The 10,427-nt window shown below is 44.8% G+C and overlaps 1 protein-coding gene across 3 annotated transcripts in view; it reads left to right on the top strand.

Annotated features, from left to right (window-relative positions):
- The first annotated feature begins 1,693 nt into the window (after positions 1–1,693).
- The window catches only part of rev3l (REV3 like, DNA directed polymerase zeta catalytic subunit), a 76,603-nt gene continuing 67,869 nt past the window's right edge, over positions 1,694–10,427 (top strand). For 2 of the 3 annotated variants that reach the window (XM_067572967.1, XM_067572966.1), the window contains exon 1: positions 1,728–2,428. In XM_067572967.1, coding sequence (XP_067429068.1) covers positions 2,290–2,428 — 139 coding nt within the window. In that variant the 5' untranslated portion in view covers positions 1,728–2,289. Of the gene's footprint in view, positions 2,429–10,427 lie in introns of all 3 variants that reach the window. The other variant, XM_067572968.1, reaches the window with a different exon arrangement.

Genomic DNA, 10,427 nt, shown 5'->3' with positions numbered 1-10,427 from the left:
AGCATTACTTTTCCCCCCACCAATGACAGCAAATATTTCAGCCAATAAGAAACGTGTTCCTAACAAACCACCAATGGGAAAGTGATGCTCTCCAGCTCTCTGATCTGGGTCTGGTCCTTGTTTTGATGCTGCAGTGGCAAATGAGGTGAAATGCTGTCAAGTTTGACATAATGTTCCACAATACCGTTTCCGGTCCCGAAGTCGAAGGGTATTTAGTTACAAAATAAAAGTCATCTAAGAGTGACAGTTTGAAACTGTGGGTGCAGCTTTTCACACAACTGCATTCAAGTATACCCATCTATCTATCTATCTCTCTATCTAGATAGCCCTTTATCATGATGAATACATACATGTTTGAATATCTCATGTATTTAGCTGTCTGCTGATGTACATATATGAGGCTATTTTTTTTTATCTTTGCAAAGGACAAAAATCTTACTTTTCTTTACACTCCACCTCAAGTGATGTGGAAACTTGAGGAGCCGCAGTTTGTACTAACATTTTGATAATAATATACTTTAGATATATATTAGCGTTAACAAGGTGCCTCCCAATCTTTTCCCTAAAAAAAAGTCCTAAAAGGTTTCTTCTGTGTTCTTTGGGTTGCCTCGTGTTTTGGAGATGAAGCTGTTAAAATATTTGTATTTCATTAATTTAGATACACAGTGCAGGAAGAGAGATTAAACTGTTACCAACGCATTTAGAACATGAAGACAGTTAAATGCCCACAATACAGTCATGGAGTATTTTGTTTAGAAGGAGACTTCAAGACTAAAAATGATCACTTGTATGTAGGTGTCTGATGTTGAGAAACCTGAAACAGCCAATAAACACAGGGTACATCACTGATGATGCATCCCAGTGCATCCATTGGATGTATCTTCACATCCACATGAACTAAGACAGACAGGTTGTTTAACGGCACCCAGAGGCCACCTGGGACCTTAACTCCTAAATTACTAATGTGCTGGTATTACTGGGGCCCATAAGACACTGTAATGGTATATATACACAATGGTATATGTTAGAGTTGGTTTGAGATCACTTGGTTTATATATTATTTTAATATTTTTTATGCATGAAAGGCTTATTGTTGACTATGGTCCTTTGATGCTTCACCACTTGTTTTTTTGTTGTTTTTTTGTCTCAGGGTATAGTTACTTTATCTGACTTGAGGTTTTTGATTTGTTTCTTTTACGTGAGCTCAGTAAGCAAATTCTTATCAAGTATGTTCAAATGGCAATAAAGTAATCAGTACTGAATCCTTATTTTTGGGCCAATCAATATTCGAGTTTTACTGTTCACAGATGTGCTATTATTTTGAAAAAAAAAACAAGCAGGATGTTTCCGGATATCACCAGTGACTTCATACAGACTTTAATTTGCACAATTTGCAGCAGACAAGGCTGCTTGAGGACAACAAAACACCAAAAACATCTGTTTATCCAACCCGATGCTTTCAGAAAATATTTCGCTCCAAGAAAAACATGAACAGTCTCCTGCTGGCGAAATATACTCATCTAATAAATATGCAACACCAACCGACACTAGGTCTGCACACTAATGTGGTTAGCCGGCTAGGCAGTCCATAACACTAGCAACAGCGCCGTTCAGTCTATATGATCTATGACTGCTGCCAGCAGCCTGTGCCAGACACGAGCCTTCCAAAATAAAGCTGCTATTTTCATTCTGGCGCTTTGTATCACGGCGCCCGCGGCTTTTATTCTGAAGGTTGTGGTCGGAAGTGTATTCTCGTGCATTCTAACTGGCTGACAGTAGGTGAGCTAACATGGACTAGCCTGTTATGGAAGAAGACGGAGCTCAGCGGAGCGGCTGTCTGATCAGACGGGACTGGCTGGGACTCGTTCTGAGCAGTGATTTGGAAAGATAACGCTACGTACCGGAAGCCTGGGGAGCGTCTTCCTGGCTGGAATCAAAAACACCACAGAAAGCTAAAAAAAAAAACACAGTTACAACAAGTACAACATGGAGCCGACAGCTGCGGAGCGTCGGAGTGTTAATCGCCGCCGTTGAGTGTAGCTCTCCGCGGCCGCAGCTGGACCTCACCGGCGGCAGCTCGGCGCACTGGAGCAACGGGAATCTTTGTTCGCGTTTTTCTTTTCATGGGACACAACCGGGCTTCCCCTCCGCTTCGACGTTGTTTTTCAGCCGTGACAGCACCCACCTCGGCTGGTATCCACTGGCCACGAGGTCCCCGCATCTTATGGACTCCTAACACTAGTTTTTTTGGGCTTTTCTTTCGGTCCCTCTCTGACGGACGCGGCAGTCATGTTTGCCGTGCGCATCGTCACCGCAGACTACTATCTGGCAAGTCCCGTTAAAGACCTGGACGTCTGCTATTCTGAATTCAGGGAGAGCGACGTGAAGAAAGTACCGGTGGTGCGGATATTTGGAGCAACACCCGCAGGTTAGCTAACTCTTCTGTTTATCTGAGTGTGTTTCTTCATTATTTAAGCTAATGGTGGTTGTGCTTTCTTCACAGCGCACCACGCGGCATGTTACGCGGTTGTGGCTGCTGTTTGGACACACACACACACATACATACATACACACACGACCGCACTGTATTGTTTAGAGGAAACCCAGCGGGTCTAGTAATGCAAAATGACAACAGGAAGATGATTAGAGTGTTGACACATGCACCGCTGTTGCTTTTGCATACAGGCTGTCTGCCTGCGGCGGAGGGAGTCCTCCTCTGCTTCCCCCTCCTCTCCCTCCTCACACGGCTCTGCTTTGTTTTCTCCCACCGCTGCATCATGGTGGTGGTGTTGGAAACCTTTGGCTCATACGTCTCTACCTGCCACATGTGACTCACAGCGACCACTTAAATACATCCCTTTAAGGTGTTTTTTATTGTGTTTATAGCAACCTGTGGAGCTTGTCCAGGCTGGACTACAATATGCTTCCACCTCTTCCAGCTTTCCATCATTTTTTTTTTTTTTTTTTTAGTTTAATACCAGAAAAATCACAGAGAGAAACAAAACTTCCCCCACAGTAAGATTGGATGATTGCAGCAATATAAATAGCCAAATAAATAGTATTGAAGCTAAAAGAAACGTTTTAAATCAAGAATAAAATATCAGCAAGAGAGAATTAGACAGATTTCTGGGCGCTGAAAGCATCCTGGAGTCAGTTATATTCTCTTTTGAAGACAGCACAGCCTGTAAAGCTAGGAGCCATCATGGAATTACGTTATTATGCAAGATATAACAATGAGGGAGGCGCGATGAATGAAAACAGAAACCTACATTGCGTGAGAAGGAGATGTGCACTGCATACTGACAATAGAAGCCAAGACAAGGCTGGCATATGTGAAGAAAATGTCATGGTTTGCGGATCGCCACTGTTAGAAATGATACACTCATACTGTACATATTGTACAGAGGAGGGTCAGAGATGTAGATTTCCTTTTGAGCTTTTGGCACATGCCCTGCTCTCCAATAAAGCCATTACAGCAGAGCACTCTGGGTACCTTAATCCTGCCACCACAAAACAATAGAATGATTTCCTGCACAATTGCACGGCATTAGCACCCCGGCCAAATCCTTTTTGTGATTGCCGTGCCCTTCCTTCAACCCTGTTTGACAGGTGAAAACACCATTGCAGTGTGACCGTGTATTTTTAGCAGGATGAGTCTCCAGTGGGGGGGATAAATGGGAGTCAAACTTGTCCCCCAGGCTGTTTTGAGCGCTGCTCCTCCACAGGACGACCCGGAGCAACGTCCAACAGGGTGTACCTCCAGTGAGGATTAAAGGATTTGGAGCAGAGAAATGAAGGACAGTGGGTCAGGGTTAGGGTGTCAGGTCTAATTTGGTTCTGTCATAAACCTGCACGTTCGCATGCGGTTGAGCTGATGCGAGGGGGGGCTGCACACACACACACACACACACTGCAGTAGAGGCAGCCTGGGTAGCTTGTCAGTGCATGTATGTTGAGCAGTTCATCAACACTGATTGAGCACAATGTTGCTATAGGGTTCTAGAGCAGGGAGATACAGGGCAGGTTTTATGACAGGAGACTTGATTCTATCTGTGATGATCACATTATAAGATGGATATTATATATATTGTAATATCCTTCTGGTGTTAAAGCCTATGTTATAGTTGAGTGCTGCGATTCCCTGAGATTTTTGGACACATCCATTGAGCAAAATTGACTGTTTGGTTAGAGCTGAAATGATGAATTGTTGAGTCGATAGCAGATAATTAAACAACAATGAATAAACATCTCCAAAATGAGGACACGGTGCTGTTCTTTGTTTTATGTGAGAATACATTGGACTTGGTTGGCTAAAACAAGAAATTTGATGATGTCACTTGGGCTTTAGGAAATTGTGATGGACATTTTCTGACATTTTAACCCAAAGATATGCAGTTTACAACGATATATGATTGAGAGAAAAGCAGCAAATCTTCACCACCAAGCTGGGACCAGTGACTTTTTATTTTTGCTTGATACACGACCAGTATGATTAGTTAATAGCTAAAATAGCTCATTTAGTCATAGTCAGAAATGTGAGAATAACTCCTAGGTTGAATAATTACCTTTCAACCATAATTAACAACCATCAGCAATACTTATTCCCAAATTGTTGTCACATAATCAATATTCTTATGACGTATGATTTTTACTAGTATCTGTAAGTAAAATGTTGCTCAGTTGGGGATTTTCGTTGAATTACACAGCCTGTAGTTTCCTAATTGACCTTTTTCACAGCAGACTTCTGACTTGTCAGAACAGGGAGCGAACAGGTGTAATTAATAACATTAATTAACGATGGCTCGGTGCCATTAATGTGTCCCAGTCGGCCATTGAAGCGAGGCAGCGTGCACCATACCAGGACAGAGGAGCTGCCTCACCTACATGGAACGCTGCCATGGTTAATGTTATCATTAACACCTGTGCTTTTCACACTATACATCCTAGTGTTTACTGTAAACACTATTCCCTTCATTTTGCGGTCATGTGTTTCGTAGCGTTGTTTGAGTCCTGTCTAAACGCCTGCACCTCTGATCCTGTCCGATTGATTAACATTCCTGAGTGTGTGTGTGTGTGTGTGTGGCATTTAAACCGATGCCAGTCTCCCGTCGGAACCATTAAAAGCTTTCGCCGATTGAGCTCTTACACGAGCACGTACGCAAACACAGTAGCTGGCATTGTTTCTACCGTCGTAGAAGTGGTTTGAATCAGACTTTGTGTTGCCTCAAGTCGCAGTAATGACAAACTAACATGTCTGCAGTTTGTGTGCTGCGGTGGGTGCCCCGCCGATTCGCACAGTTGCACAGTTTGACTCCCCTTCTCGCTCAGGCTATGTATCACTTGTGGCGAGCCGAAGTCGGAGTCAGCTCTACGTTTCCAGAAATAAAATTACATCACCATCTGGAACCCATCGAAGCAGAGACGGATCTCTTTTCTTTCCCTGTTTCAAATGTGTTTCCAAAGGGGCCTGTAGCTCCGAAACAGGCCACGCCTACTGAAAAAGTTACTTTTTAATATTTCCTGTTGCCTTTTGTGGTGATTTTTGTTGTCTGGCCTCAAGGGAGGAGCCTCATGAGCAGTTTTGCTCATTTGTGCCGGCTTTTATCTCATCAGTGTGTTTACCCTTGTGTAAGCAGTCAGCAGTGCGCCGTACATTCTGCACCATGTGGCTCTGGCTACAACCCCAGGCCTCGTATTCCCTATCCTTCCCTGACCTAAGCTGTGCACACTCCCACCAAGCGGCCCTGTGTAATTCGAAGCCATGCTTCCTGCTCCCCCCCCATCACCATCACCACCACCCCCACCTTTTGTCAGTGAGTGGTCAGCCTGCATGTGCTGCACTCATACTGTACATACATGCCAACAACTCTGAAATTGCTCAAGGAGAAGGGAAGGGGAGGAAAAAAAAAAGGGAATCATGTTGTTGTGAAAATTGCACTCCTGATCAGTGTCACACCATGCTTATTAATAACCGGCTTCAATGGCGCGCTTGTGGTTGTGAAAATCTCCCAGGGTGGTAAACAGCGAGCCTCTCCCCGCGCTGCCGAGAGTCGCTGTTGTTGAGGCGGCTGCAACCTTTTTTTGAGGTCTGACAGCATTGATCTCCACCCTTGATGTCAACAAGCTGGGCCCCGGTTGCGCTGACAGGCCCTGGGTCCCACGACGGCAGGAGGCACACTGTTATGATCCCTCGCTCCGAACTGAGTGTTTATTGGGTGTGTGTGTGTGCGCGTCCGAGAAGTAGAGGAGGTGCATGACCAATTGACCTGAATGAGGGGGCCAAGCAGTGAAGCGCAGGGAGGAATAAAACTGAGGGCCTCTTCCTCCTCCTCCTCCTCCCTCCTCCCCCCCCCTCAGGTTTAGCTCTCTCCAGGGGAACCCTTAATGCCATCTGAAGGAATTCCTCCCGGATCCATTAATAGGATAATAGGCGGATTCAAAAGAAGTCGGTGGCTCATTAGGCAGAAGGTCATTGTCCCCTTAACTGTTTACTTTCCTCTCTCCCTGTCGGTCACTCCGGTTCAATTATCATCCTCTAACTGCTGCTCCAGTTGCTTCTAATTACTTTATGATGGAGTGAGATGCCGATTTGCTGATGTCTTGAAATGGTTTCTCTGGGATTCATTTTCTGTTTTTTCTTTTCTTTTTTCTTTCTTTCTTTTTTTTTTTTTTTTTTCTCGGTCCTCACAATTTTTCCAGTTCAGTTTCACGGAGTGTCTGGTTTTTACCTCGTGTTACATAGGATAGCTGCAGGTTTGGTGAGAAAGCGAGTGTCACCTAAAGACACTGAACGCTGCTCTGCACTAATCCTCATCCTGTGATGCTGTCGCCCACAGATTTGAGGCCCCGGCTTCTCGTCAGGAGAGAATGTTTGGGACACTGAGCTTTCTGTTCAGATGAAAATCACTTAAGTTCAGTGGAATCGATGTAAATGACACAAGAGGAAAGGGTTTACAGCTGCAGACACATACTGGCATGTTAGTTCGACTAGTTTGTTTGGAACATTTTGAGTGAGATCATGTCAGTAGAATCATTGCATTCAGTGGGTTTTGCTCACAGAGACGGAGTAAGTCTATGTGGAAACTTGAAGCACAGCTGCTGACTTGAACATGCAAACTGTCTCGACAGTCCAACATGGATGAAGCAACCGGCTCTGTGGTCTGTTCAGTTTTTCTGCCTTGTCAGAATATAAAATGCTCCACAAAAGACATGATGCATGATAAGTAGTCACTTCATCACCAAGCTCCCAGCACAAATGTGCCATTTCTAGCATGATCGGGCACTAACAGCCTGTTCTCATTTATGGATTAAAGCTCGCAGGCTCCGTCTTGCTTTCTCATGAGCCTCAAGCTTGTAGGCACGATTGCATCGAGTGCATAATTTATATACCTCACCTTCATTTGGACAGTTACTATCTCACTTTCCCATAATTCCGGTGCACTAACAAAAGTACTTCATCTCCAGAGTGACGTGTTTCTACGCACCGTTCTTCTTATTCAAGTCCTGGTAGCTTGTTAATTGGGAACTTGTGGACAGATTTTCCTCCAGCTATGTGCTTACATTTCAGAAGGGAATCAAACAAGCGTGATCGGTCATCGCCAAGTTGCTGCTTTTGTGCGTCAGAGGATATTTGAACAGAGTCAAACCTCTCTCAGTGTATCCACATCGCATTACTTGGTGACTTCTGAGTGTTTGAGTCACGGTGGGTGGTGGCGGCAGCATGCTTTTCTGTATATATTAGGCCGTTACTGTTATCAGAGCAGGAAGGTAACAGGTTACAGTGGCTGGTAAACCCCAAATTTTTATTCTCCAGGTCTCTTATATCAAGGTTGTTTGTCTGCCTTATCTGTGATTTAAACAGTCTACAAACGTGCCGCACAACCAAATCTTCCGTGTGGTTGCACTGTACAAATTGTTCTATGTATATGGATCCTGTATGATTGACAGCTGTTGGAGAAAGCTACACAGAAACACTTAATTTCACTTACTAGACATTAGCCTTCTGACTGCATCGTTGTCGCACACACACCCTGACTCACCCACTCAAATTCTGACATTATTAGCTAATGCACATCCTGGATTAGTTTCCTCAGTAGTTGTTCGTCAGCTGACTCCAGAGGTGTCCCAGTCAGTCGGCAGGCATCACACACAAGTGCCAGCCAGCAGTCACTCACACCTCTCAGGTGCCGTGTTGCCAGTAACTCTACCGTATCAGTCATGCCTCTGTTGCAGGGCCCTATCAACATCTGAGGCATTTCCGGTGTGCTATCTGGTTCCAGAGAGTCTTGTCCAGACACAGTCAGGGCAGCCGAAGTAAAGAGCTTTAATAAGTAAACAGACAAAACCCCCTCCTTCCCCTCCCCTCCCCTCCCCTCCCCTCCCCTCCTGCTCACACAGAACTGTGTGAATCACATATAAAGTGGAAGGAGGCTTTGTCTCCCTCTGAATGCTGCGATACCACAGGTGGCCTTTGCGGTGGATTACAGTCAAAGAGGCTGAATGGCTTGTGGCTAATGAGCAACATCTAGACAAAGGTGATATATGGGCACAATACTGATTTTTATTTTTTTTTCTAAAGTCATTCAACCAAGTGATCAATTACCTGTAAATACAAAAACACTAAAATGTGGCTTACAATAAGAACTCCAGTGGGGATTTACAATATAAATCAAATTTGGCATATTGTCGAAGGCTGTCAAATGGCAGCGCTGCGAGTATTCGCCAATATACTTTGTGCAAGTCAAGGTCTTTTCATTTAATGGCGTCCACGCCAGATGGAGGCAGTATAGTCAGGCTGCAGATGCAAAGATCTAATATCACCAGCCAGGCCACCAGCTTTAGACAGGTTGTTGGGATGAAGGTTAGAAGAGATTGTTTCTGTCAGCGGTCACCAACCTTTTTTTCAAGCCAAGACCCCTGCTGATGTCCAAATATAAGCCAGCGTCTACTGATGTGAAATGTAACGCCTCATCTCCTCCCAAATCAAGTAGAGAAGACGCAAGCTGAAGTGTGAATGACTGGAAATACATGAAAAAAAACAACATGACTGGATTTTGGTGGAACAGGATGGCATGGTGAAAGGAGTTGTTTACCTTGATGACATGTTGTAAGAGCCTGTCGTTTGTTCAGGGTTTGTTCCTTCTATCATTCCTACTTGCTATATTAAAACCGATCTAATGAGAACAAAGCACTGTGAGTGTTCACGTCTTGTTACACAAAGGTTATAGCGAACAATATAAATTGTGAAATACAATGCATTTCCTGTAGCTTCTTCACAATAAAAGCCTCCATGTGGTTTACCAATGAAAAGTGGGAAGTGATTGCTTTGATTTACAGTAACTAAACACTAAATCAGTTTTTTATAATGTAGGTTTGCCTTCTCTAACCTGTAGGTTGACCAGGTTTTGACTTGCTCACTCATCCTAGTTTTCACTACCTGCTTTCACCAGATTACCAGAGTACACCAAGACCTTGTAGTCATAATGTGGTGCTTGTTAAAGCTCCTGGCAGCAGAGCAGTTGAACTAACCAGCCACAGCCTGCACGGACTACCTGGTAGCTGGCAGTGATTTTCCTTTTGTCTTGAAGAAGCTGTGTTCAGCTGTCTCAGTGTCCTTGCTACTGCTGCTGCTGCTGCTGCTGCTGCGGCCCAGTCAATCTGATTGATGGCTATAATAGCTCCCTCCAGCTCCTCAGTTGAGTATCTGAAGGCGTCCCTGTCGAGGGCGCAGGCCTGACGCTGCTGCAGTCCTCGTCCCCGATGTATTTCCTGTCACCTCCGTTCACACTGAGTCAGATGGCTCAGGTGAGTTCACATTAACACCCGCAGGTGTCGGATGTCTTTTTCCACTACTGGAAGTCTGTTCTTCATTGACCTGACCCCGAGTCATCTTTGAGTAATGCTGTATCGATCCTTGAAAGGAGGAATGCTCAGCTGCAATTGTAATTCATCGCCTTGCCCAACGGCACTACCGCAGCTATACAGCAAGCACCGTGAAAGCGTCCGTCCATACCGACTTTTACCTCCCTCACGGCCGTCCTTAGATCCAGCTGTTCTCTCTCCAGCCAGGCTTATGAGGTGAAGTTCCCTAACAGTCCTCACCACATTCACATCGGAACCCAGGAACATCTGGCCTTGAGGCAACAGTGCTAACCACTGTGCCGCCGCAGGGCCCACTCTTTCTTTAGAAAATCAAAATGATTGGCTCCGGGAAAGAGAGACTTGATGTGGGGAAATAGAGGCACGACTGCATGAAATACATTTCCAGTGGCGAGCAGATAAAAGTAGATAGAAATGCGGACCACATGCCTGTGAACTAGATGTCAGAAATGCAGGGGAATACTTGAGGTAAGGGGTTAATGACAGTCCCGCTGTAGATACCTGGTGCAGGTTTGATTTATAGTGCAATGTCCAATTTCACGCGTTGA

The sequence above is a fragment of the Thunnus thynnus genome, chromosome 18 (genome assembly GCF_963924715.1).
Source record: "Thunnus thynnus chromosome 18, fThuThy2.1, whole genome shotgun sequence".
Taxonomy (NCBI): Eukaryota; Metazoa; Chordata; class Actinopteri; order Scombriformes; family Scombridae; genus Thunnus; species Thunnus thynnus.
This window is presented reverse-complemented; position numbering and strand designations above follow the sequence as displayed.